General features: G+C 44.8%; 2 protein-coding genes and 2 pseudogenes across 6 annotated transcripts in view; 2 read left to right on the forward strand and 2 right to left on the reverse strand.

The window, feature by feature from the left end:
• The window catches only part of SVOPL (SVOP like), a 106,097-nt gene extending 92,213 nt beyond the window's left edge, over positions 1-13,884 (reverse strand). Inside the window, exon 1 of the mRNA XM_054494692.2 lies at positions 13,770-13,884. The gene's annotated coding sequence lies outside the window, so the exon portion shown is untranslated. The remainder of the gene's footprint in view (positions 1-13,769) is intronic.
• On the forward strand, positions 3,624-4,177 carry LOC129040317 (large ribosomal subunit protein uL22-like; annotated as a pseudogene).
• A 187-nt stretch (positions 13,885-14,071) lies between the features above and the next one.
• LOC129041597 (cytochrome b-c1 complex subunit Rieske, mitochondrial-like) lies at positions 14,072-15,553 on the forward strand (annotated as a pseudogene).
• Positions 15,554-20,293: 4,740 nt separating this feature from the next.
• The window catches only part of ATP6V0A4 (ATPase H+ transporting V0 subunit a4), a 91,754-nt gene continuing 84,424 nt past the window's right edge, over positions 20,294-27,623 (reverse strand). For 3 of the 5 annotated variants that reach the window (XM_063667872.1, XM_054494694.1, XM_054494696.2), the window contains 2 exons: positions 23,305-23,476; positions 20,348-20,717 (listed from right to left, as the gene is read on the reverse strand). In XM_063667872.1, coding sequence (XP_063523942.1) covers positions 20,624-20,717; positions 23,305-23,476 — 266 coding nt within the window. In that variant the 3' untranslated portion in view covers positions 20,348-20,623. Of the gene's footprint in view, positions 20,718-23,304; positions 23,477-27,623 lie in introns of all 5 variants that reach the window. The other 2 variants (XM_054494693.1, XM_054494695.2) reach the window with 1 other exon arrangement.

A 27,623-nucleotide genomic window follows, 5' to 3' on the forward strand; every position in this document is an offset into this window, starting at 1 on the left:
CGCAGGGTCCTCTGCCTAGGAAAACCAGAGACCTTTGTTCATGTGTTTATCTCCTGACCTTCTCTCCACTATTATCCTATGACCCTGCCATATCCCCCTCTCCGAGAAACACCCAAGAATGATCAATAAATACTTCAGAAAAAAAAAAAAAAAAAAAATTACCATAGGAAATGACAAAATCAAATGAAGAAAACCCATCTCCTTCATAATGCCAGGCAGGCTCCCAGAGTCCAAAATCTAGGTCATGAGCTTTGTCAACATAGCTAAAGGAGTAAAAAAAGTAAATGATTGGCCGAGCGCAGTGGCTCATGCTTGTAATCCCAGCACTTTGGGATGCCAAAGTGGGTAGATCACAAGGTCAACAGATCAAGACCATCCTGGCCAACATGGTGAAACCTTCTCTCTACTAAAAGTACAAAAATTAGCTGGATGTGGTGGCGGGCACCTGTGGTCCCAGCTACTCGGGAGGCTGAGGCAGGAGAATCGCTTGAACCCGGGAGGCAGAGGTTGCAGGGAGCCGAGATCACGCCACTGCACTCCAGCCTGGGTGACAGAGCGAGACTCCCTCTCAAAACAACAACAAAAAAGTAAATGATTTATTGATTGTCGGCTAGCTAGCTAGAAATCCAGATCTTGACAATTATTGTACTGTATATGTTTGAGATTGGAACATACTGATACAAAATTGATTTTTCTTCTTTTAAATAAAAGGTTTTATCTTTTCTCCAAAAAAAAAAAAAAAATAGCCAGAGAGGGCCAGCTGCCATGGCTCACGCCTGTAATCCCAGCACTTTGGGAGGCCGAGGTGGGTGGATGGTCTGAGGTCAGGAGTTCGAGACCAGCCTGGCCAACCTGGCGAAAACCCGTCTCCACTAAAAATACAAAAATTATCTGGGCGTGGTGGCGGGTGCCTGTAATCCCAGCTACTCGGGAGGCTGAGGCAGGAGAATCGCTTGAACCCAGGGGCTGGAGGTTGCAGTCAGCCGAGATCGTGCCACTTCACTCCAGCCTGGGCGAAAGAGTGAGACTCCACCTCAAAAAAAAAAAAAAAAAAAAAAAAAAGAAGAAGCCAGAGAACAGCTGTGTAGTAGCACATCAAGGTCATTAATGTTTGCCAAGTGCTGGCTCTGTAGTTCCTGTGGAGGCTTCAGAGGAGGATCTGACATGTTCCTGGCCTAAGGAGTTTTTTGTTTTTTGGGTTTTGTTTTTGTTTTTTTTTTTTTTTGAGACAGAGTTTCACTCTTTTTGCCCAGGCTGCAGTGCAATGGCACGATCCTGGCTCACCACAACCTCTGCCTCCCAGGTTCAAGCAATTCTCCTGCCTCAGCCTCCTGAGTAGCTGGGATTACAGGCATGTGCCGCCACGCCCGGCTAATTTTGTATTTTTAGTAGAGACGGGGTTTCTCTGTGTTGGTCAGGTTGGTCTTGAACTCTCCACCTCAGGTGATCTGCCTGCCTTGGCCTCCCAAAGTGCTGGGATTACAGGCATGAGCCACCGCACCTGACCTAGTTTTTAATCTAGCTGGGGACGCAAAAGATAAACATAACAAACAATTATACTGCAGTGTATATATTCTTTGTTTTCTTAAACACTGTCACAGAGACATCAATATTCCCAGATGGGAAAAAGATCAATAATGCTCAGAGATAATCCATGAAATTCTCCCTCTCAAGAGAGACCATAAAAAGTATGAAAAGTTGTTATTTACACATAGCGGGAAAAGCAAAATAATTGGTCTCTCAGCCCATCTGGGAGCCTGAAAGTTATGAGGACAGACAATTCTAAAACTACTGCTCCCTTTTCAGACATTGTTGGAACACCATTTGAAGGGTGTTCTTTATTTGGAAGCTTTTTTTTTTTCCTTTTTTCCTCTTTTTTTTTTTGAGACGGAGTTTCACTATTGTTGCCTAGGCTAGAGTGCAATGGCATGATCTCGGCTCACCACAACCTCTGCCTCCCGAGTTCAAGTGATTCTCCTGCCTCAGCCTCCCGAGTAGCTGGGATTACAGGTGCACACCACCATGCCCAGCTAATTTTTTTATTTTTAGTGGAGATGGGGTTTTGCCATGTTGGCCAGGCTGGTCTCAAACTCCTGACCTCAGGTGATCCAGCCAACCTCAGCCTCCCAAAGTGCTGAGATTAGAGGCATGAGCCACTGTACTTGCCCTAAATTTTTTTATTTTAATTTTTATTTTTTGATACAGGGTCTTACTCTCTTGCCCAAGTTGGAGTGCTACCACACCTGGGCAAAAAACAAAAAAAAAAAAAATTGGACTTAAAAAAATTTAAAACTTTTGAGCATCTAAAGACACTATCAAGAAGGTGAAAAAAAAACGAAACACAGAATGGGAGAGAGTATTTGCAAATCATATACCTGATAAGAGTGTAGTATCCAGAATATATAAAGAACTCTTACAACTCAATAATAAAAAGACAATCTAATTTTTTTTTTTTTTTTTTTTTTTTGGTAACAGAGTCTTGCTCTGTCGCCAGGCTGGAGTGCAGTGGCATGATCTCAGCTCACTGCAAACTTCCCCTCCCAGGTTCAAGTGAGTCTCCTGCCTTAGCCTTCTGAGTAGCTGGGATTACAGGTGTGCACCACCGCACACAGCTAATTTTTGTATTTTTTAGTAGAGACAAGGTTTCACCATGTTGGCCAGGATGGTCTCGATCTCTTGACCTCGTGATCCACCCGCCTCGGCCTCCCACAGTGCTGGGATTACAGGCATGAGCCACCGTGCCTAGTGACAACCTAATTTTTTAAATGGGCAAATGATTTCAATAGACATGTCTACAAAGAAGATATGCAAATGGCCAATGAGCACATGAAAAGAGACTCAACATCATTGGTCATTCGGGAAATGCAAATCAAAACCACAAGATATCAATTCCTACTCAGTAGGTTGCCTAAAAATTTTGTTTTTTTTTTTTTTTTTGAGACAGAGTTTCACTCTTGTTGCCCAAGCTGGAGTGCAGTGGCATGTTCCTGGCTGACTGCAACCTTTGCCTCCTGGGTTCAAGCGATTCTCCTGCCTCAGCCTCCCAAGTAGCTAGGATTACAGGCATGCACCACCACACTCGGCTAATTTTATACTTTTAATAGAGACAGGGTTTTCACCATGTTGGTCAGGCTGGTCTTGAACTCCTGACCTCCAGTGGTCCACCTGCCTTGGCCTCCCAAAGTGCTGGGATTACAGGTGTGAGCCACAGCGCCCAGCCAGATCCCTAAAATTAAAAAGGTAGGCAATATGTTTCTCATACTTTATAATTATTTTTTAAAAAGCCAGTAGCAAGTGTTAGTGAAGATGTGGGGGCATCAGAACCCTTGTGTGTTGCTGGTGGGAATTTAGAATCATGTAGCCCCTGTAGAGAACAGTTTGTCAGTTCCTCAAAGGGTAAACAGTTACCGTATGTGCTGTTCCACTCTTAGGTATAACCTCAGAATTGAGAACATAATCTTATGAGTTGAATTGTGTGCCCATCAAAATTTTTATGTGGAAGACCTAACCCCTAGTACCTCAGAATGTGACTTGATTTGGAATTAGGATCATTGCAGATGTAATTCGTTAAGATAAAGTCAGCTCTTCCTCTTTCCCTAAGCGTCCTGTGGTAATCTGTGAAAATGGTTTTCTATTCACTTGACCCGGAGAACTCCACAAAATCATGCAAATCAAGAGGTTCAAATCTTTGTGTTCACTTTAAGAACACTCATGACACTTCCCAGGTCATCAAGGGTATGCATATATGAAAAGCCACGAAGTATCTGAAAGATGTCACTTTACAGAAATAGTGCGTACCCTTCCGAGGTTACAATGGTGGAGTTGGCAGGTGTGCCCATGCCAAGCAGTGGGGCTGGACACAAGGTCGGTGGCCCAAAAAGAGGGCTGAATTTTTGCTGCACATGCTTAAAAATGCAGAGAGCAATGCAGAACTTAAGGGTTTAGATGTAGATTCTCTGGTCATTGAGATATCCAAGTGAACAAAGCACCTAAGATGTGCCGCCGGATCGACAGAGCTCATGGTCGGATTAACCCATGCATGAGCTCTCCCTGCCACATTGAGATGATCCTTACTGAAAAGGAACAGATTGTTCCTAAACCAGAAGAGGAGGTTGCCCTGAAGAAAAAGATATCCCAGAAGAAACTGAAGAAACAAAAACTTATGACACGAGAGTAAATTCAGCATTAAAATAAATGCAATTAAAAGTAAAAAAAAAAAAAAAAAAAAAAAAGGAGGGGCAGATGTAGTGGCTCTGCATGTAATCCCAGCACTTTGGGAGGCCGAGGTGGGTGGATCACAAGGTCAGCAGTTTGAGACCAGCCTGACCAACATGATGAAACCCCGTCTCTACTAAAAATACAAAAATTAGCCGGGCGTGGTGGTGCGCACCTGTAATCCCAGCTACTCAAGAGGCTGAGGCAGGAGAATCCCTTGAATCCGGGAGGTGGAGGTTGCGGTGAGCTGAGATCACGCCACTACACTCCAGCCTGGGCAACAGAGTGGAAAGAAATTCTACTGGAGTGGAGCGGGAGTCTTACCCATTGTAACTGATGCTCTCACAAAGTGGGAGAATTTGGACACAGACACAGCACACAGGGAGAATGGCCTGGCAACACGAAGGCAGATATGGGGGTGAGGCATCTACAAGCCAAGGAACCCCAAGGGGTGCCAGCAACCACCAGCAACTAGGAGAGAGGCATGGATCAGATTCTCCCTCCCAGCCTCAGAAAGAACCCACCCTGCCAAAATCTTGGTCTCAGACTTCTAGCCTCTCGAATCATGAAATGATCAATTTCTCATGTTTAAGCCACTCGGTGTATGGTACTTTGTTATGGCAGCCCTAGGGAACTAATACACGTGTCCATGCAAACACTCATACGTGACTGGTCAGAGAGGCATCATTTATCATAGCCAAAAGTAGGAATGGTCCAAATGTCCATCATCTGAGGAATGGATAAATGAGATGTGGTCTATCCATACAATGGAATATCATTCAGCAATAGGAAGGAATGGAGTTCTGATACTTGCTACATCATGAATGAATCTCAAAAACATGCTAAGCAAAAGAAGTCATATAAGACCATATATTGTATGATTCCATTTATATGAAATATCTATTTATATGAAAATTCACAGAGACAGAAATAGATGAGTGGTTGCCGGGGGAGGAGGAGAGTAGGGAGTGACTGATAATAGGTGTGAGGTTTCTTTGGCAGGTGATGAAACATTCTGGAACTCTACCATGGTGATGGTTGCACAACCTTGTGAACATACTCAAGATCACTGAATTGTACCCTTTTCTTTCTCTCTTTCTTTTTTTTTAATGGGACAGAGTCTCACTCTGTTGCCCAGGCTGGAGTGCAGTGGTGCAATCTCAGCTCACTTCAGCCTATGCCTCCCAAGTTCAAATGATTCTCCTGCCTCAGCCTCCCAAGTAGCTGGGACTACAGGTGTCCACCACCATGCCCGACTAATTTTTTTGTATTTTTACTACAGACTGAGTTTCACCATTTTGGTCAGGCTAGTCTCAAACTCCTAACCTCAAAATATCCACCCGCCTTGGCCTCCCAAAGTGCTGGGCTTATAGGCATGAGCCACCGCACCCAGCCTGAATTGTACTCTTTAAATTGGTGACTTTTATGTAGGTGGATTATGTCAATTATATATTTATTCCTTTTTTAAAAACAGAAAAATAACATAGTAATGCAAATCACAGAGGCAGACTTTAAAACCAAAAGGAATCTGGGTTTTATAGTATCTGGGAATAAAACAATTCAGTCTGATGGAAAAATAGTATTTTGAAATCCTAGTGAGTTCATTCTAAGTTCAGTTACAACTAAAATGCTTAACAATGAGTTCAGTCTTCAGTCAACATTAAATCTCTTCTATCAGTCATGTTTTACGATGTCTCATAACAATCTAAACATATTTTACAATTTTAACAATCTTAAAGGTTTACATTTTAGAGGGGCAATAAAACAATTTTCAGCAAGTCTCCTTGTTTTCTATATTGAACAGCAAGAAACGTGGAAATCTTCCACTCACTACTGAGCAGAACAAGTTTTGCTGTTGTTGTTGTTGTTGTTGTTGTTGTTTTTGAGACCAAGTCTTGCTCTTGTCACCCAGGTTGGAGTGCAATGGCGTGATCTCGGCTCACTGCAACCTCCACCTCCCAGGTTCAAGCGATTCTCGTGCCTCAGCCTCCCGAGAAGCTGGGATTACAGGCATGTGCCACCACGCCCGGCTAATTTTTGTATTTTTAGTAGAGACAGGGTTTTGCCACATTGGCCAGGCTGATCTCAAACTCCTGACCTCAGGTGATCCACCCACCTTGGCCTCCCAAAGTGCTGGGATTACAGGCATGAGCCACCATGCCCGGCCCAAGTTTTTATTTATTTTAATTTAATTTTATTTATTTTTGAGACAGAGTCTCGCTCTGTCTCTGCCTCCCAGGTTCCAGGGATTCTCCTGCCTCAGACTCCTGAGTAGCTGAGATTACAAGCATGCACCACCACACCTGGCTAGCTTTTGTATTTTTAGTAGAGACAGGGTTTCACCATATTGGCTAGGCTGGTCTCGAACTCCTAACCTCAAGTGAACCAGCACTTTGGGAGGCCGAGGCGGGTGGATCACTTGCATCTGGGAGGAGGAGGTTACAGTGAGCTGAGATCACGCCATTGCACTCCAGCCTGGGTGACAAGAGTGAAACTCCATCTCAAAAAAGAAAAAATAGCCTTATGAGTTTCACATCAAGTTTTGTTACAAAATGGAATTGAAGATATCCATCATTCTTTCAAAAAGCATGTGTGTATGCACTTGTGCTGAGATGACTACAAGCAGTATCACATTGTTTAAATAGTGAGAAAGGGGTAGTGATGGGAGGTGAAGCTGCAGAGGTGGGCAAGGCCAGAAGCACCCCACCTGCTGAGCATGAATTGCATTCTATAGCCACTGCTCCCCAACATTGGGCCAAACACATATAAACCCTCCATGCAAAAAATATGTGACACAAATACATATTACAGTTTTTCAGATTGCCATTTTGTATAACAAAAATCAACATAATAGCATTATTGACTTCATAGTCATTATATATTTCTGATTAAATAATAATAATAATATTTTGTTTCCATGATAGGAAGAAAATTAAAATGTGGCATAGTTTTAGGCAACTGATGATATAAAAGAAAAGAAAATTCCTTTTGGTCTTGACATAGACCGCTAGAGAAATAGATAGAATCTTCATATGCAACCCTTGGTCCTAGAGTGAGCAAGATTTACATGGTCCTAAAAAAGGGGTCTGTTTATTCATTTTCAGGTTCACAGTCAACCTCCAGAGTTTTGAATAAAACATATAAGACTTGATTGTGGTTTCAGGATGGAACAAAATGTCAGTATCTTTGACAACGGGACAGCCAATTACATATAACAAAGTTGAGAGTTGGAAGTCAGTGAGCAAAGGTGGAGGGACTGGTAAGCATCCTACCCAAAGAAACAATATGCTAACTAAAATTCACGTAATAAGGACTAGAGCTATAAGTGTACTGTGTATAATTACAACAATAGCTAAGAGAATAACTAAAGATACCTATAACATATTGGGAGAATAGCACAAAGGAAGGAAAATTATGACCTAAATTATTTTTCTTGTGAGTAATGGATTGATACTGTCATAAACCAAGAAATGAAGTATAATTATATTGTTTTAATTATAAAAGTAATCGCTCAGAAAACTAAAAACACACAATAAAAAGAAATTTCTTGCCAGGCGTGGTGTTTCACGCCTGTCATCTCAGCATTTTGGGAGGCCAAGGCGGAAGGATTGTTTGATTGCTTGAGGCCGGGAGGTCAAGACCAGCCTGGGCAATATAGAGAGACCTCTTCTCTACTAAAAATTTTTTAAAAATTAGCTGGGCATGGTCCCAGCTACTTGGAGGGCTGAGGCAGGAAGATCACTTGAGCCTAGGAGTTCCAATCCAGCCTGGATGATAGAACAAGAAAGAAAGAAAGAAAAAGAAAACAAAAAAAGAAAGAAAGAAAGAAAGAAGGAAAGAAGGAAAGAAAGAAAGAAAGAGAGAAAGAAAGAAAGAGAAAGGAAGGAAGGAAGGAAGGAAGGAAGAAAGAAAAGAAAGAAAGAAAGGAAGAAAGAAGGGAAGGAAGGAAGGAAGAAAGAAAGAAAAGAAAGAGGAAGGAGAAAAGAAAGAGGGAGGGAGGGAGGAAGTGAGGGAGGGAGGAAGGAAGGAAAGGAAGGAAGGAAGGAGGGAGGGAGGGAAGGAAGGAAGGAAGGAAGGAATTTCTTTGGGGATATGAGAAGTTGAAGCAGCAGATTGCTTATTTCTGTTATAAACTCATTTTACTGTTGGATTTGTTGCCATGTGTCCTTATTACTTCAACAAAACATTTATAAATTTAAAGAAAGCTAAACAAAAAAACAACATGAAACTTACACGTTTAATAGAATCTCTTACAGCTCAGGAAGGAAAAGATGGCTGCATCAGCGACATGAAGAATACATACAGTGGCTGGCAAATCTATGAAACTGTTCACCCGCACCAAACCTTCACATTAAAGGGAGTTATAATTCTTCTCTGTCAGATTTGCAAGAATTTAAAAGATTGATTGTACCAAGTTTAAGGGAAATAGGCACTCAAACTATTGGCAGACGTGTAAATTGGTACAACCTTTCTCAAAGGCATGGGGCATTGGATGACAGAATTCTTGACTGAGCAATTTCACTCTGAGGACTCATCCTCATGAGATAGTTAAACAGGTATACAACGATATAGGTGGGCATAAGGAGGGTCACCACACTGTTGTTTTTTTTTTGTTTTTGAGACGGAGTCTCACTCTGTCGCCCAGGCTGGAGTTCAATGGTGCAATCTCGGCTCACTGCAACCTCTGCCTCATGGGTTCAAGTGATTCTCCTGCCTCAGCCTCCCGAGTAGCTGGGATTACAGGCACCCGCCACCAAGCCCAGCTAATTTTTGTGTTTTTAGTAGAAACGGAGTTTCAACACCATGTTGGCCAGGCTGGTCTCAAACTCCTGACCTCAGGTGATCCACCTGCCTCAGCCTCCCAAAGTGCTAGGATTACAGGCGTGAGCCACTGTGCCCTGGCCTGCCCAGCTAATATTTAAAATTTTGGTAGAAACAAGGTCTTACCATGTTGACCAGACTGGTCTTAAACTCCTGGGCTCAGGCGATCTTCCTGCCTCAGTCTCCCAAAGTGCTGGGACTTACAGATGTTAGCCACCATGCCCAGCCAAGGCCTGTGTTTTTGTGCCACATGCCCCCACCTGCTCTCCATTACTGGCCATGACCTATTGGGTCAGGGACAGGCACTTGACCTGGAGACGCTCAAATGATTGGTCAGAAGTCCACAGGGTAGCCTGGCATAAGAGGCCCTGTTTGATAGTGGTGATGGGTGCACAATATTGTGAATGTGCTACATGCCATTGAATTGTTCATTTTAAAACTGTTACAGGCTGGGCATGGTGGTGCATACCTGTAATCCCAGCACTTTGGGATGCCAAGGTGGAAGGATTGCTTGAGGTCAGGAATTTGAGACCAGCCTGGGCAACAGAGTGAGACCCCCATCTCTACAAAAATAATAATAATACTAATAAATTAAAAAATAAAAAATTTACAATGGCAAATTTGAAGTTATGTGTATTTTACCACAGTTTTTAAAAATTAAAAGTACAAGAAAAAATTGCCAAAAAAATACAGGTACCCAGTAAATGTTTGTAGCAGATATAAGCCACAAATTACAAGATGAAAATATTAAGATTCTAATGGCCAGTCTGGGCAATATAGTGAGACCTGGTCTCTACAAAAAAAGTTTTTTAAAAAATTAGCCCTGTGTGGTGGCACATGGCTGTGGTCCCAGCTACTTGGGAGGCTGAGGTGGGAGAATCACTTGAGCCTGAAAGGTGGGGGCTCCAGTGAACCATGATCATGCCACCCACTGCACTCCAGCCTGGGCAACAGAGGCAGACCCTGTCTCAAAAAAAAAAAAGAAGAAGAAGAAGAGGAAGAGGAAGAACAAGAGGAGGAGAAGGAAGAAAAGAAGAAGAAGAAGAGGAAGAGGAAGAAGAAGAGGAGGAGAAGGAAGAAAAGAAGAAGAAGAGGAAGAGGAAGAACAAGAGGAGGAGAAGGAAGAAAAGAAGAAGAAGAAGAGGAAGAGGAAGAACAAGAGGAGGAGAAGGAAGAAAAGAAGAAGAAGAAGAGGAAGAGGAAGAACAAGAGGAGGAGAAGGAAGAAAAGAAGAGGAAGAAGAAGAAGAGGAAGAAGGATAAGAGGAAGAGGAGAAGGAAGAAAAGAAGAAGGAGAAGAAAGAGAATAAGGAGAAGGAGGAGGAGGAGAAGGAGAAGAAGAAGAGGAAGAAGAAGAAGAGAGAAGAGAAAGAAGAAGGAGGAAGACAAAAGAAGATAATCCCAATAGATGCACAGGCAAATTGCAGGAACAAACAATTCACAAGAGGACATGTAAATTATAATTTTAAAATCTTTAGGTATAATTTTATGCCAACTAAATTAACAAACATGGAAAGGAAAGAAGGAAGAAAGGACAGAGGAAGGGAGGAAAGAGGAAAGGAGGGAAGGAAGAAGTAATGAAAAAGAGGAGAAGTTGGCAGGAATGGAGAGAGGGAAAAAAGAAACGAAGGAGGGAAGGGAACAAAGGACAGGATGAGGGAAGAGTAGAGGTGGGAATGAAGCAAGAGGAGCAAGGAGAGAATGGAGGGAAAGAAGGAGGGGAAAAGAAGGGGAAGGGGGAAGGAAGAAAGCCAGTAGTCATGGTGAAATCGAGATTAAACTTACTCCATTTCTTCTGCCTGCATTTCCTCATCTGGGAATAAAAATAATTCTACCTGCCGGTGGGAGAAATTGCTATTGCCTATCCAACATCAGGGCTTCCCTTGTACCTTGCTGGTGGCAGTGGCCACTGGGATGCAGGTGAAGGTTGTTGGGGCTTCAGGGAAAACCTTCTTCTGCCCCTTGCCTCTTTCTCACACCCCCTCGCTAGACTAGAGGCAGGGTGGCTGGCCCTCTGGCTGGCATCTCAGGTCATGATGCAAATGGAAAGATGAAAACTTTGGACCAAATCTGGCCAGCATAAGACAGGAACAGCCTGGAAGCTGAGGACCAGGAGATCTCCTGCAGCCTTGGACTGCTCACCTCCAGACACCACGTACGAAGGAAAGAAATATACCTCTTAGGTCCAAGCCACTGTGATTTCTGGTCTCTGTTACTTGCAGTTTTGTGCAATTCTCAACTCATAAATCTTCTCTTAAGTGTGTGATGACAATGAAACGAGATGATGTTTATAAAATATGTCAATGTGCCATTGCATCAAAAGCCCTCATGGTAGTACTGTCTCTCATCTCTGAGCAAAGCCATCGAACAAATTTTTACAACTTCACCATAATCACAAAGCATTTACTCAGGAAATGTTTTAAAGTATGTACAGGCTGGGGGCGGTGGCTCACACCTGTAATCCCAGAACTTTGGGAGGCCCAGGAGGGTGGATCACCTGAGGTCAGGAGTTTGGGACCAGCCTGGGGAACACGGTGAAACCCCGTCTCTACTAAAAATACAAAAAGTTAGCTGGGTATGGTAGCACATGCCTGTAGTCCCAACTACTCGGGAGGCTGAGGCAGGAGAATTGCTTGAACCCAGAAGGCGGAGGTTGCAGTGAGCTGAGATCATGCCACTGCACTCCAGCCTAGGTGATAGAGTGAAACTCCGTCTCCAAAAAATTAGCTGGATGTGGTAGCAGGTGCCTGTAGTCCCAGCTACTTGGGAGGCTGAGGCAGGAGAATCGCTTGAACCTGGGAGGCGGAGGTTGCAGTGAGCTGAGATTGTGCCATTGCACTCCATCCTGGGCGACAAGAGCGAAACTCCATCTCAAAAAATAAAAAATAAATAAAAATAAAGTATCTACAGAGTTACCAAATACATATAGGTCTCCAAAAGGCATTTATTGTTAATGTTCTGCTAATATTAGAACACACTGGGATCAAATAAAAAATTACCCAAAGTGGGGAGAAAAAGTCACTTGTTTTCTAAAATAGGTTGATTTTATTTCACGGGTAAACTTGAGTGGTGTTGGGAAATTGTGATCTCAGTGTGCTACTTTCCTACTGGAAAATAAGACCTCAAAACCTCTCCAAACTAGTCAGTTCATCTTACTTATGAGAGGCACAACAAAATGGATACTTTTCACCAAAATTCTCCTGTGTTCTACATTGCAAAATCAATATATTTTAGAGAAAGAAGAAGCTTTCAAACTTCAGTTCTTCCAAAGGCATAGGTGGGGTTAGGGTGGAAAAAAAGGGCTGGTGGTGAGGTGTGGCTCAGAGGAGCAAGTCAGCCCTTGCCCCGCCACCGGAACAGCATTCAGTGCCCGTCAATTGTAACACTGGTCTTCCCAATGCACAGCCCTTGAAGATAATCAGGGCTGGGTGGGTCCCCAGTGTCAGGGGAATTTGCCAAGAGGGGGAAAAAACAAACGTACAGGTTTACCTGCAACAGAGAAAGTCCTCATTCCCACCCTATTAGGATACAGGGTTTTCAACAACAGGATTCCCTTGGTGGAGCAAGTTGCAGGGCACAGGGCTGTTGGCAGGAGATTATCAGGACTGTAGCGTTCACATCTGTACCTTGGAAAGGGGCTTACTCTTTAAGTCATTAAAAGGACACTCAAACACAAACTCAAAGTTAGTTATCATATATATGAAATGTATTTCTTGGTAGTCTCTAGAGTTTTAGCCAAAAGCTACATGAAGAAAGGACAGAACAACGTGTTTGAGAGATGGAGATGAGGAACATTATTGAGAGATAGAGCTTGAGATCTTAACTCAGAAATGGAACGCTGGAAAGGCTGAGTTGACATCCTCTGTTCTTTGGTTTCCTATGTCGATTTTTTTTTTTTTTTTTTTTGAGGCAGAGTCTCACTCTGTTGCCCAGGCTGGAGTGCTGTGGTGTGATCTCGGCTCACTGCAACCTCCGCTTCCCGGGTTCAAGCAATTATCCTGCCTCAGCCTCCTGAGTAGCTGGGATTACAGGCACCTACCACCATGCCTGGCTAATTTTTCTGTATTTTTAGTAGAGACGGGGTTTCACTATCTTGGTCAGGCTGGTCTTGAACTCCTGACCTTGTGATCCACCCGCCTCGGCCTCCCAAAGTGCTGGGATTACAGGTGTGAGCCACCATGCCTGGCCGGTTTCCTATGTCATTCTAAATCCTTGCTAACCCAGTAAGAGGATGGATGGATGGGTGAATGGATGGATGGATGAATGGCAGTTGGATGATCAGTTAGACCAACTCACGAAAATAGGGAATAACATGGGAAAGAATGCTTCACATCCCTCACCATCAGTTCCTAAAAAGCTACAGTGGGAAAGTAATCCATGACCTACCTTCACAAAACCTGGCGAGAAACTGATAGATTGGGGATTTACTCTGAAACTCAAGGCTAAGGTAGAGTTCAAGCTTCATTAAAACAAATTCTAAAGGACTGATTGACATTTTATTCTATTGTATTTTGTTATACTGGTTTTTTTAACCAGAAATAATTGGGCCACAGTAGATCTTTTTTAAACTGAGTTTTGTGTGTGATGTGTGACGTAATTTGTTTTGCAATATCCAAGGAAATTTTCATGCTCCATTTGCCTTCAGCCACAAACTAACAGTCAATACCCCACCCCCACCCTCTACAGCAGCAGGAAAAAATAAGTCCAGATCAATGTTGCCCACAAATTTCTCACCTCTGTATATTCCTTGGACAGCCTTCCAATTTCAGGCTCTTTTGCTCCCCTCACCGTGGCCAAGTCTTAGACGGAAGTTGGAGCACCGATGGCTCCTCAGGGGTGGCCAGACTTGCGTTCCCAAGACGCCTGGCTCCCTGGTCTTATCCTCTCCTTTCAGGTCGGGTCTCAGATCAGGATTCTTTAAGGGCCAACTTCGCATTCTGGGCAAGTGAATGACACGTAGGGCACACCCTCTTCTCAGCAGCCTGCATTTGATCTCCTTTTAAAGGGGAAATTACATTTCTTGTTAAGACTGAAAGATGCTGCCGAACTTTGGAGGAAATTACTATGTTGTTCTCAGGACAGCTGGAGGAATTTCTGAAAGAGAAGACCTAGGCAAGGGGCAGAGGGAAGCTTTGCCCTTGCAAACATTTGCTCACAGCCATTGCTCAGAATTAAGGGGCAGGTTCATGCCCATCCTGTCGGCCATATCCTGCAGGGTGGCAGGCATGCTGTAGCCCCTGGTATAGGCCATGGTGCCTGCCACCCTGGAGCCGCCTATGCTGTACATGGAGCAGCCTTTGCTATGCCAGGAGTCGCTGAGTGGCCAGGCCATGAACTGGTCTTGGGTCAACTCTGTGGGCCTCAATGTCCCTGCTTCTGTTCATTATTCCCATACAGACATCAATGTGCCTGACTTCCCTGATTACCGTTGCATTGAGATTTTTGATGGGACAAAGTCTTCAAAAGAGGATGGCGAGGCTAGGAAAGGGTTCTTCTATTTGGTAACTGCAACAACTGCTGTGGGTGTCGCATATGCTGCCAAGAATGTCATCTCCCAGTTTGTTTCCAGCATCAGTGCTTCTGCTGATGTCGGCCATGTCGAAAATTGAAATCAAGTTATCTGACATTCCAGAAGGCAAGAACATGGCTTTCAAATGGAGAGGCAAATCCCTGTTTGTATGCCACAGAACCAAGAAGGAGATTGACCAAGAAGCTGCAGTTGAAGAGTCCCAGCTGAGGGCCCACAGCATGATTTAAGGGCCAGGTGCGGTGGCTCACGCCTGTAATCCCAGCACTTTGGAAGGCTGAGGTGGGCGGATCACTTGAGGTCATGAGTTCAAGACCAGCCTGGCCAACATGGCGAAACCCCGTCTCTACTTAAAATACAAAATTAGCCAGGCATGGTGGCATGTGCCTGTAATCCCAGCTACTCTGGAGGCTGAGGCAGGAAAAAACAAGAAGAAGAAGTAAAGGATGGGCCGGGAGTGGTGGCTTACACCTGTAATCCAAGCACTTTGGGAGGCCAAGGTGGGTGAATCACTTGAGGTCAGGAGTTCAAGACCAGCCTGGCAAACATGGCAAAACTCCGTCTCTACTAAAAATACAAAAATTAGTCAGGCGTGATGGTCCATGCTTGTAATCCCAGCTACTCGGGAGAATGAGGCAGGAGAATCACTTGAACCTGGGAGGCGGAAGTTGCAGTGAGCCAAGATCGCACCACTGCACTCCAGCCTGGGAGACAGAGTGAGACTCTGTCTAAAAAAAAAAAAAAAAAAAGATAAAAAAGGAGTAAAGAATGAGTGCAATGCCTGTCAGGGTAACCCATTCGAGTTTCTTTACTAGGCGTTTGCATTCATCCTGTTGTGCACCTATTGCAAATGAAGATTTTGGTGGTGATTACTGCCCTTGCTGTGGGTCACACAGATGCATCTGGGAGGATCTGGAAGGGGCCTGCACCTCTTGAGCTTGGAGCTCCCTCATATGAGTTCACCAGTTAGGATACAGTCATTGTTGGTTAGAGACTGGGACTCAAGTCGTAGGCTCCTTTCAGTCTTTGTGTCACTGTAGAAGAGTTATTTGAGAGCAAGCCTTCTGAACTTCAAGTTGCTTGATTTGAAATATTTAAGAAGTGATAATGTATTTGCAAACATTACTGTGAAGTAAATTGAATTTAATGTTGAATACGTTCAAGCATTCACTTAATAAAACAACTGTTAAACATTGTTACACTGTCATACACTTGAAAGGTGCAATGTCTTTTAGGCAATTCTAATTTTTTTACTTTAAAAAAAATTTTTATTTTTATTTTTTTGAGATGATGTCTCGCTCTGTCTCCCAGGCTGAAGTGCAGTGGCATGATCTCGGCTCACTGCAACCTCTGCCTCCCGGGTTCAAGTGATTCTTCTGCCTCAGCCTCCTGAGTAGCTGGGATTACAGGTGTACACCACCATGCCTGGCTAATTTTCATACTTTCAGTAGATGTGGGGTTTCACCAGTTGGCCAGGCTGGTCCCAAAATCCTGGTCTCAAGCGATTCACCCACCTTGACCTCCCAAAGTGCTGGGATTACAGGCGCCAGTCACCACGCCTGGCCTAATTCTAATTCAAAACTACACAGTGGTATATAAAAATTAAAAAACAAATAGAATTAAGGGTCAACAGGCTGGGGATCCATTTAAGCACAGTGTTCTTTTTAGACAGTTGTTGAGAAGGACAGTAGTGAGCTGAGAACCTGAAAATTGTCCAGTGGCCATGGCGGCATGGGATTGGTAGATTTCTCATCCCCCCCATTTGCATGCTGTCTCAGTCTATTCTCCCAGTTCGACCATCACTGACAGTATCTCCTCCACACCCAGGGCTTTACAACCACCTTTTCTACAGTCCAGAGAGGTGGAGATGAGGGGAACATTTGGCAATGAGGGCAACAACTCCATTTCTTTCCTGAGGGCACTCATGATAAAGCATCAAAGTTGGGACTCAAACATGTACACCTTCTGACCTTAGCTATCATTCTTTTGCTCAATCTCATTAAGTGAATATTGAGCATCTAATATTTTCCAGCCTTTCACTGTGCTGGAAAAGTCATGATACTGACATGGAAGGTGACACAGAAGCTTCCTTTTAGGTTTGAGCAATGCCGCTTCCCGTGAGCACCAGTCAGCTTTACCACACACAGGACACGTGGGCACTTAAAAAACAGGGTCTCATCCAAAGCATAATTTTGAATTTAATCAGCTCTTTTAGAACTTTACTAACAATGAAAATTTAGAACTGGCCAGATGCGGTGGCTCACACCTGTAATCCCAACACTTTAGGAGGCCAAGGCGGACAGATCACTTGAGGCCAGGATTTCGAGACACCAGCCTGGCCAACATGGTGAAACCACGTCTCTACTAGAAGTACAAAAATTAGCCATGCATGGTGGCGGTTGCCTGTAATCCCAGCTACTCAGGAGGCTGAGGCTGGAGAATTGCTTGAACCTGGGAGGCCGGAGGTCACAGTGAGCTAAGATTGCACCACTAAACTCCAGCATATCCCTGAGACAGAGTGAGGCCCTGTCTCAAAAAAAAAAAAAAGAAAAAGAAAAGAAAGAAAGAAAAAGAAAATTTAAAATTAAATAAGATACTATTATTTTGTAAATTGTAAAAGCACTAAAAAAAAAAAAACGATAATTATACTTAATTCTATCAGTATAGTTACCATAAAGATAATAATCTACATGGATAAAGTCCATTCAGACAAAACAGTCAGTGGGGCCGGGTGCTCATGCCTGTAACCCCAGCACTTTGAGAGGCTGAGGCGGGAGGACAGCTTGAGCCCAGTAATTCAAGACCAGCCTGGGCAACATAGTGAGACACCCCCTACCCACGGCAACTCTACAAAAAACTAAAAAATATTAGCTGGGCATGGTGGTACACACCTGTAGTCCCAGCTAGTCAGGAGGCTGAGGTGGGAGGAACATTTGAGCTTGGGAGGCTGAGGCTGCAGTGAGCTGTGATCTTGTCACTGCACTCCAGCCTGGGCAAGAGTGAGACCCTACCTCTCTCTATATATATGCAAACATATATACCTTGTTTATCATATATATCATATATGATATATATCTTGTGTATCATATATGTATCTTATCGGACTCTTAGGAGTTTGCTAGTGCAGGCACTTAAGAAATGACTGATGACTTTGGTGCCCACAGAGCCAGGGAGTAATGGGCCAGACGTCTTGGTGGTTTCCCTCCCAGCACACCATTTTCTGAACTTGTTGAAGCCTCCAAATCTCTTTCTCCAGTTACCCCAGCATAACGTGTATTGACAGTAAACAAAGTCCTTGATGATGTCATGTTGCCACACTTCATTTCACAGGATTTAGCATCCAGAGAGCCACACCGGGGGCGGCCCTCCCTCCAAACAGAGAACATTATCTCTTCTTCCTCAGTGAAAATTCATGAGAAAGTTCCTAAGCTTGTAATGCTTAGCCCTAGACAACGGAAAAAGGTGTTTGAGGAAGGAGGAAATGAGGAAATACAATATGCATGATCCTTCTCTGGGATTAGTTTGTGTAGCTCTATTGTTCAGCTTTGGCCTATAATTGTCAGTAGTAAATGGTATGGAATAATTTTTTTTTTTTTTTTTTTTTTTGAGATGGAGTCTTGCTCTGTCACCCAGGCTAGCGTGAGGTGACTTGATCTCAGGTCACTGCAACCTCCACCTCCTGGGTTCAAGCAATTCTCCTGCGTCAGCCTCCCAAGTAGCTAGGATTACAGGCACCTGCCACCACGCCCAGATAATTTTTTATTTTTAGTAGAGACGGGGTTTCAACATATTGGTCAGGCTGGTCTTGGATTCCCAACCTCAGGTATTCTACCCGCCTCAGCCTCCCAAAGTGCTGGGATTACAGGTGTGAGTCACTGTGCCCAGACTGGTATGGAATAATTTTGAGTAAAAACATCTTTTTTTTTTTTTTTGAGATGGAGTTTTGCTCTTTTGCCCAGGCTGGAGTGAAGTGGTGCGATCTCGGCTCACTGCAACTTCCACCCCGCAGCGTTCAAGCGATTCTCCTGCCTCAGCCTCCTGAGTAGCTGGAATTACAGGCACCTGCCACCAAGCCCAGCTAATTTTTGTATTTTTAGTAGAGACAGGGTTTCACCATGTTTGCCAGGCTGGTCTCAAACTCCTGACCTTGGGTGATCCACCCGCCTTGGCCTCCAAAATTCTAAGATTACAGGCGTGAGCCACTGCGCCTGGCCAAATAAACACATCTTAAGGAAAAAGTGAATGACTCAGATGTTTATTTTCTCAAATACAATATTTAAAATATTGCAAGAAGACATCTGTTTAGCATTCTCCCCTCATTTGTCAATTATTTTATTATTTGAGAATTAATACCCCACACAAAGACAATATCACTTGCCAAAGTCCTTCCTCTGACGTGGTTAAGTTGTATCAAATCCACAGGCTGACATCCAAATAATACACAACTTCATGCTTCAGGTGAGCCAAGAACAACCTTCCCATTGAACGCCTTGCAGGGGCTGATATCAAAGACAAGACTGAACTTCTTTCATTGGCATGGAGACCGCCGCGGGAGGTGCAGCCCTCAGCCTACTCCTCAGCTGTGCCATCCAGGATGTGTTTAAAGGAGAATGGAGAAAACTTGTAACCATCCCCAACATAGAACTTGTTCTGGAACTCAACCCTGTTGTTGCGGGCAGGGCGTGGGGTAAGAAATGGGAGATTGAAACACATCAGTTAGAGGCTGGAAGGTGGAAGGAAGGAGGAAGCAGAGCATTTGTAAAATCAAGCACAAAGTCAGCAGGGTTGGCCACGACAGGCACCCAGGCTGATGGCTGCCATGAGAATCCTGAGGATTTTTTTTTTTTTTTTTTTTTTTTGAGACAGAGTCTTGCTCCATCACCCAGGCTGGAGTGCAGTGTCGCAATCTTGGCTCACTGCAACCTCTGCCTCTCAGGTTCAAGAGATTCTCCTGCCTCAGCCTCCTGAGTAGCTGGGACTATAGGCATATACCACCATGCCTTGCTAATTTATGTGTGTGTGTGTGTGTGTGTGTGTGTGTGTGTGTGTGTGTGTATAATATATATATTATATATATGATATATATATATTTTTTGAGACAGAGTTTTGCCCTGGTGGTCCAGGCTGGAGTGCAATAGTGCGATCTCAGCTCACTGCAATCTCCACCTCCCAGGTTCAAGCGATTCTCCTGCCTCAGCCTCCCGAGTAGCTGGGATTACAGACGCCCACCACCACACCCAGCTAATTTTTGTATTTTTAGTAAACACCAGGTTTTGCCACGTTGGCCAGGCTGGTCTCGAACTCCTGACCTCAGGTTATCCACACACCTCGGCCTCCCAAAGTGCTGGGATTACAGGTGTGAGTCACTGTGCCCAGACTGGTATGGAATAATTTTGAGTAAAAACATCTTTTTTTTTTTTTTTGAGATGGAGTTTTGCTCTTTTGCCCAGGCTGGAGTGAAGTGGTGCGATCTCGGCTCACTGCAACTTCCACCCTGCAGCGTTCAAGCGATTCTCCTGCCTCAGCCTCCCGAGTAGCTGGAATTACAGGCACCTGCCACCAAGCCCAGCTAATTTTTGTATTTTTAGCAGAGACGGGGTTTCACCATGTTTGCCAGGCTGGTCTCAAACTCCTGAATTTGGGTGATCCACCCGCCTTGGCCTCCCAAAATACTAAGATTACAGGCGTGAACCACTGCACCTGGCCAAATAAACACATCTTAAGGAAAAAGTGAATGACTCAGATGTTTATTTTCTCAAATACAATATTTAAAATATTGCAAGAAGACATCTGTTTAGCATTCTCCCCTCATTTGTCAATTATTTTATTATTTGAGAATTAATACCCCACACAAAGACAATATCACTTGCCAAAGTCCTTCCTCTGACGTGGTTAAGTCGTATCAAATCCACAGGCTGACATCCAAATAATACACAGCTTCATGCTTCAGGTAAGCCAAGAACAACCTTCCCATTGAACGCCTTGCAGGGGCTGATATCAAAGACAAGACTGAACTTCTTTCATTGGCATGGAGACCGCCGTGGGAGGTGCAGCCCTCAGCCTACTCCTCGGCTGTGCCATCCAGGATGTGTTTAAAGGAGAATGGAGAAAACTTGTAACCATCCCCAACATAGAACTTGTTCTGGAACTCAACCCTGTTGTTGCGGGGAGGGCGTGGGGTAAGAAATGGGAGATTGAAACACATCAGTTAGAGGCTGGAAGGTGGAAGGAAGGAGGAAGCAGAGCATTTGTAAAATCAAGCACAAAGTCAGCAGGGTTGGCCACGACAGGCACCCAGGCTGATGGCTGCCATGAGAATCCTGAGAATTTTTTTTTTTTTTTTTTTTTGAGACAGAGTCTTGCTCCATCACCCAGGCTGGAGTGCAGTGTCGCAATCTTGGCTCACTACAACCTCTGCCTCTCAGGTTCAAGAGATTCTCCTGCCTCAGCCTCCTGAGTAGCTGGGACTATAGGCATATACCACCATGCCTAGCTAATTTATGTGTGTGTGTGTGTGTGTGTGTGTGTGTGTGTATAATATATATATTATATATATGATATATATATATTTTTTTGAGACAGAGTTTTGCCCTGGTGGTCCAGGCTGGAATGCAATAGTGCGATCTCAGCTCACTGCAATCTCCACCTCCCAGGTTCAAGCGATTCTCCTGCTTCAGCCTCCCGAGTAGCTGGGATTACAGACGCCCACCACCACACCAAGCTAATTTTTGTATTTTTAGTAAACACCAGGTTTTGCCACGTTGGCCAGACTGGTCTCGAACTCCTGACCTCAGGTTATCCACACACCTCGGCCTCCCAAAGTGCTGGGATTACAGGTGTAAGCCACTGCACCCAGGCCATGAATCTGAGGATTTTTTAAGCCCTTCTCTCATCTGTCTCTTACCACCTTCCCCTTCCCCTCCCCTTCATTTCCTCCAGGCCTCTCTGCTTGTGGGCTCATGGCCACAGCCTAACAACTCTTCCCTCATGGAAGGAGCTTCCCCACCCCCATGACAAGCCAAGACTCCCTCACTGTGCAGCACTCTCTCATGTCATTTCCCTTTTCCAGCTAATTCTAAAATGTGGGACTCACATATTATAGAACGCAAAGACCCTTGACCTGTATTTTTGTAACTCACATAACTGATTTCATGTCAGATCATTTATGTTTTGTTTGTTTGTTTGTTTATTTATTTATTTATTTATTTTGAGATGGAGTCTCACTCTGTTGCCCAGGCTGGAGTGCAGTGGCTCCATCTCGGCTCACTGCAAGCTCTACCTCCCGGGTTCCAGCCATTCTCCTGCTTCAGCCCCTTGAGTAGCTGGGACTACAGGCGCCCACCACCACCCCAGCTAATTTTGTATTTTTAGTAGAGACGGGGTTTCTCCACGTTGGTCCGGTCGCAAACTTCCAACCTCAGGTGATCCGCCCGCCTTGGCCTCCCAAAGTGCTGGGATTACAGGCATGAGCCACCGTGCCCGGCCTCATTTATGTTTTATTAAGTTACGGAGTTCGGTTCATCTCCTCAATGACATGGAGAGGAATGACGTCATCATGGAGGCAGGGGATGCTGTGGCTCTCCTCATTTGGTACATGAAGTGTAAAGGCTTCTTTATGAATAGTGGCCATAAAGGGAGGAAGAAAACATCAGGGCAAGCTGGGTACGTTCTCTGCAGCTGAAGGGCATGCACTGCACACTCAGAATTCTTGGTTGAAATGTAACTTGGAAGACAACCAGAGGCCTAAACATGCTTCCATATTCGTCAACCTAACGACGGCTGATTGTCACTAGATACATCTGTGCATGTCCAGGGCTCCCGGTAAGCGTCTCCCTCCGGGTGGTACCCTCTTTCTCTTTCCACTTTTGAGACTTTCATAACTTGTTGGTATAACTCCTCTACTCAGCAACAAGAGCCAAACATCCCAGATTCACTGGGCGCAGTGGCTTATGCCTGTAATCCCAGCACTTTGGGAGGCTGAGGCAGATGAATCACTTGAGGCCAGGAGTTTGAGACCAGCCTGGCCAACATAGGGGAACCCCATCTCTACTAAAAATACAAAAATTAGTTGGGTGTGATGGTGCATGCCTGTAATCCCAGCACTTCAGGAGGCTGAGGCGGGTGAATCACTTGAGGCCAAGAGTTCAAGACCAGCCCAGCAAACATGGGGAAACCCTGTCTCTGGTAAAAATACAAAACTTAGCTGGGCATAGTGGCAGACGCCTGTAATCCCAGTTACTCAGGAGGCTGAGGCAGGAGAATCGCTTGAACCTGGTAGGTGGAGGTTGCAGTGAGCCAAGGTTACGCCACTGAACTCCAGCCTGGGCGACAGAGTGAGAGCCTGTCTCAAAAAAAAAAAAAGCCAAACATTCCAGATTTTCTAAGCATGTCTTCTCTGAGCCTATCTCAGATGCCACCTTGCCAATACTTGGAAGTGTCACTTGGGTTAAAGCCAATTGTAATAACAAGTGAACACTGATCACCTAAAAGGGAAGGAGTAAATGAGACCTAACACATATGAGTGTCTGAATGAGTATGAATGAATGTGTGTATATATATATATATATACACATATATTACATCATTTAATATGACACCAACAGATGACTAAACTAAGGCTCCAAAGAGGTATGTAAGCCGCTAAAGTCACACACAGCTCACGATCTGAACCCAGTCGGCTGGCCCCACAGCCCACTCCCTTTCCAACACCACATCGAGCTTCCACGGGACAACCATCCTTACCAGTGCAGTCGCAGGGCGTGCAGGAAAGCAGAGAGGCCCTCCATGATCAGAAGGATGGCTACTGTCAGGACAGCAAATACGGCAAAAATAATAAAAACCCCGATGATTCCTCCCCAGCCTCGAATCTGAAGGCCGCTGTTCATCACCATAGTCCAGAGCACTTCAGACAGTTCTGCAAGGTACACGAAACCACTGGGATTATCTTGTAAATGCAGATTGTTATTTATTGTATTTTGTCGTCTTTTTAATTAAAAAAATATATATTTTTTAAATAGAGACAGGGTCTCACTCTGTTGCCTAGGATGGTCTCCAACTCCTGGCCTGAAGCAATCCTCCTGTCTCAGCCTCCCAAAGTGCTGGGAAATCAGGTGTGAGCCACCACATCCAGCTCAGATTATTATTGTTTTATTATTATTTTTTGAGACAGGTTCTCACTGTGTCACCCAGGCTGGAATGCAGTAGTGCAATTACGGCTCATTGCAGCCTTGACCTCACGGGCTCCAGTGACCCTCAAGTGTGCTGCCACTGTCTGCTTTTTTTTTTTTTTTTTTTTTTTTTTGAGACAGAGTTTCGCTCTTGTCGTCCAGTCTGGAGTGCAATGGCGTGATCTTGGCTCACTGCAACCTCCACCTCCCGAGTTCAAGCGATTCTCCTGCCTCAGCCTCCCGAGTAGCTGGGACTACAGGTGTATGCAACTACACCCAGCTAATTTTTGTATATTTAGTAGAGATGGGGTTTCACCATGTTGGCCAGGGTGGTCTCGATCTCTTGACCTCATAATCCACCTGCCTCGGCCTCCAAAGTGCTGGGATTACAGGTGCAAGCCACCGCGCCCAGCCACAGCCTCTTCTTTGACCAGGAAGTGGTTACATGAGTGTTTGCTTTACAAAAATCCATTAGGCTGAATATATATTTTATGCATTTTTCTAAACATGCTATATTTCAAAGTAAAAATGTTTTTAAAAAGATTAAAATCCTAACCATATTTCAAAAAATGTTTAGCTAATATTTATTCAGTCACTGCAATGTACAAGGGCACATGCCAGGTACTGAGCACATGAGGTGAGTTCAGCCTCACTCGGGAAAGTGGCTGTTTTCACCCTTTGGTGGTCACGGGTCCCCTCTGAAATCTGAAGAAAGTCATGAATCCTTTCCCCAGAAAAATGCACACAGAGACGCCCAACAACATCTTATACGTAGTTTCAGGGGATTTACAGAAAGCCTGAAGTTCAGCCACAGACTCCAAATTAAGAGCCAAGCCAGAGGAATTCAAAGCAGTTTACACATATTATCCCAGTAAGGCCCGCATCAACCCTATAAATTAGTTTTTATGATGCCCATCTTATAGATAAGGAAATTGAAGCTCTGGGAAGTTCAGGGACAAACGCCACACAGCCCCCTCTGGCCTGTTCCTATGACACATCACCCCCCCACCCCCCCACTTCCCTACCCCTTACCTCCTCAGCTGTTTCCCACACCCCCAGCTCTAAAGGTCTTTTCTACACATTTCTTACATGCCCATGGAGTCTCTCAAAGGCTGACAGTCAGGGAATGTTTTAAAAGGCCCCGAGGGGAGTGAAATCCAAGAGGAGGGGAGTGAAATCCAAGAGGAGGGAGGTCATGGATGGGTATCAGAAAAAACCCAGACTCGTAGCTGAGTTCCTGTCCCCAGCTAACTGCCCTACAAGGGCTCTCACTGTCCAAGCTATGCAAGTAAGGGTCCATGCTTAGGTGTCCCTGGTCACAGAGCACGTGTGAATGCTTCTTCCCTAGTTATCATTCCTAACAGCCTGGGACATGCACCTTGCAGGGAAATAGCATCATTACATCCTTGACTTGAGACTTGAAGGCCCCTGCTAAAAGGTCACAACGATGTGGCCCAGAGAGATACAGGCCTGCCACTTGCAAGTGGCTATCAGAACATGATCAAAGCAGAGACATGGAACGCAAGGAAGAGGACCCCTGTTTGCTTGCTGCCTCCCAAGTTCTGGTTTTCTGCCTGCTACAGTGATGCAGAGTCTTTCATCAATGGGAGCAGCTTCACCCCCATCTGGTTAGACCCGTACCTGAGATTTACAGTAGAAACTCCAGTGCTTAGCATTCGTGTGCTCTTCATAGCTCAGGCTATGTTCGTTTCCTTGCACAAACTCACATATGCAGACTTTCACATGCACACAAATGCTTAGATGCACACACTCAGCCCTGCGTGTACCCGCAGCACAGACACCCACGAGCATGTCTTTACTCCTGTGCACTGATGTGCATTCACGTGAAGTGGCTATCCCAGGACTGTCACCCACTTTGTTCCTTTTTTTTTTTTTTTCAAGACAGAGTCTCGCTCTGTCACCCAGGCTGGAGTGCAGTGGTGTGATCTCGGCTCACTGCAACTTCCAGCTCCCAGGTTCAAGTGATTCTCCTGCCTTACCCTCCCGAGTAGCTGGGATTACAGGCGTGTGCCACCACACCCAGCTAATTTTGTATTTTTAGTAGAGACGGGGTTTCACCATGTTGGCCAGGCTGGTCTCGAACTCCTGGCCTCAGGTGATCCACCCAACTTGGCCTCCCAAAATGCTGGGATTATAGGCATGAGCCACCACACCCGGCCCCACTTTGTTTCTTAAAGTGGATCTCAGCGCTTCAAGTCATTAGTGGTGCTAATGTTGGTCTTCAGCTCCAACCTCAGCAGTAGTTTGAAGGACTTGGGTCATACCAGGGATGGGTCTAAATAAGACAGGAAGAATTTTGGCCAGAGGACACCCCAACACATGTACACACCTCACTTCCCTACCCCTTAGGCTGTTGACCAGCCTGGCCAACATGGTGAAACGCCCTATCTACTAAAAAGATACCCCAACACATAGTGCCAAACTCTGGCCCAGGGACCTGAGATTTAGAGGGTAAGTTGTTATTGTAACAGAGTTTAGCCTGCCCTGACCAGTACAGGAGGCTAACTACTAGGACCACTGATGACAGCCCTGGCACACAAAGGTTAAATTTCTTGTGTAAGTTACTCAGCCAAAAGTGGTACAAAAGGAACCAGAATTTAAGTCAGTGTTTTAATTTTTTCCCCACTCTTCCACATTATCTCTTTAAGCAACTGTGTTAGTATGGAGTGGAAGCCACATCTAGCAGGGACTTCTAGAATGACCCAGTGGGTGAACCAGGGCAGGCGGCCATGAACCATATGGGTCAACATATTATATTAGATATAATATGAACCATATAATATGTTGACAGGTTATTAGGATTAGGATTAGGATTAGGATGTGGACATCTTTGGGGATGGGGGAACATATTTTTTCAGGCTACCATGCCCTTCTGCAAGGTGCTGACCTTTAAGAGAAGGCCTATCTTGATTATGAGCATTGCTGGGAGTCAGTTGGCTGCCTGCTGAGCTGACCCTCAGGAAATGCTCACCACCTTTGTGAATTCACAGCAGTCCAGGGTCAGTCAGGCCAGGCCCAGAAATACAATTCTTTCTTTCTTTCTTTCTCTTTCTTTCTTATCTATCTATCTATCTATCTATCTATCTATCTATCTATCTATCTATCTATCTATCTAATCTATCTATCTATCTATCTATCTATCTATCTATCTATCTATCTATCTAATCTATCTATCTATCTAAAAGAGACAAGGTCTCACTATGTTGCCCAGGCTGATCTCACACTCCTGGCCTCAAGGGATCCTCTTGCCTCAGCCTCCCAAAGTGCTGAGATTTCAGGTATTGGAAATACAATTTTGATAAAGATCCGAGCCCCGGGGTTTCCTAACGTCAGGAATCCTGACTCACCAACTCACTTGTAAGCCCCATCTTGATCTCTGGGGCCTTCTCCAGTCTTGTTTCTTGTCAGTTTTCCTTAGTGCCCCACCAGCACTCCAGACCCATCCATTTCATATGCAGTGGCCCTGAGGAGTGCTTATTTTTTTTTTTTTATCCTGAGACAGGGTCTCCCTCTGTTGCCCAGGCTGGAGTGCAGTGGCGCTATCACGGCCTCGAACTCCCAGGCTCATTACCAGCACTGACTGCACGAAGTGCTGAGATCTACTCTAAGGAACAAGTGGGTGACAGTCCTGGGATAGCCACTTCACATGAATGCACAGCAGTGCACAGGAGTAAAGACATGTGGCTGGGCGCGGTGGCTCACGCCTGTGATTCCAGCAATTTGGGAGGCCAAGGCGGGCAGATCACGAGGTCAAGAGATTGAGACCATCCTGGCCAACATGGTGAAATCCCGTCTCTACTGAAAATACAAAAATTTTAAAAAATGTATTAGCTGGGCGTGGTGGTGCGCACCTGTAGTCCCAGCTACTCGGGA

Source organism: Pongo pygmaeus, chromosome 6 (assembly GCF_028885625.2).
Source record: "Pongo pygmaeus isolate AG05252 chromosome 6, NHGRI_mPonPyg2-v2.0_pri, whole genome shotgun sequence".
NCBI lineage: Eukaryota > Metazoa > Chordata > Mammalia > Primates > Hominidae > Pongo > Pongo pygmaeus.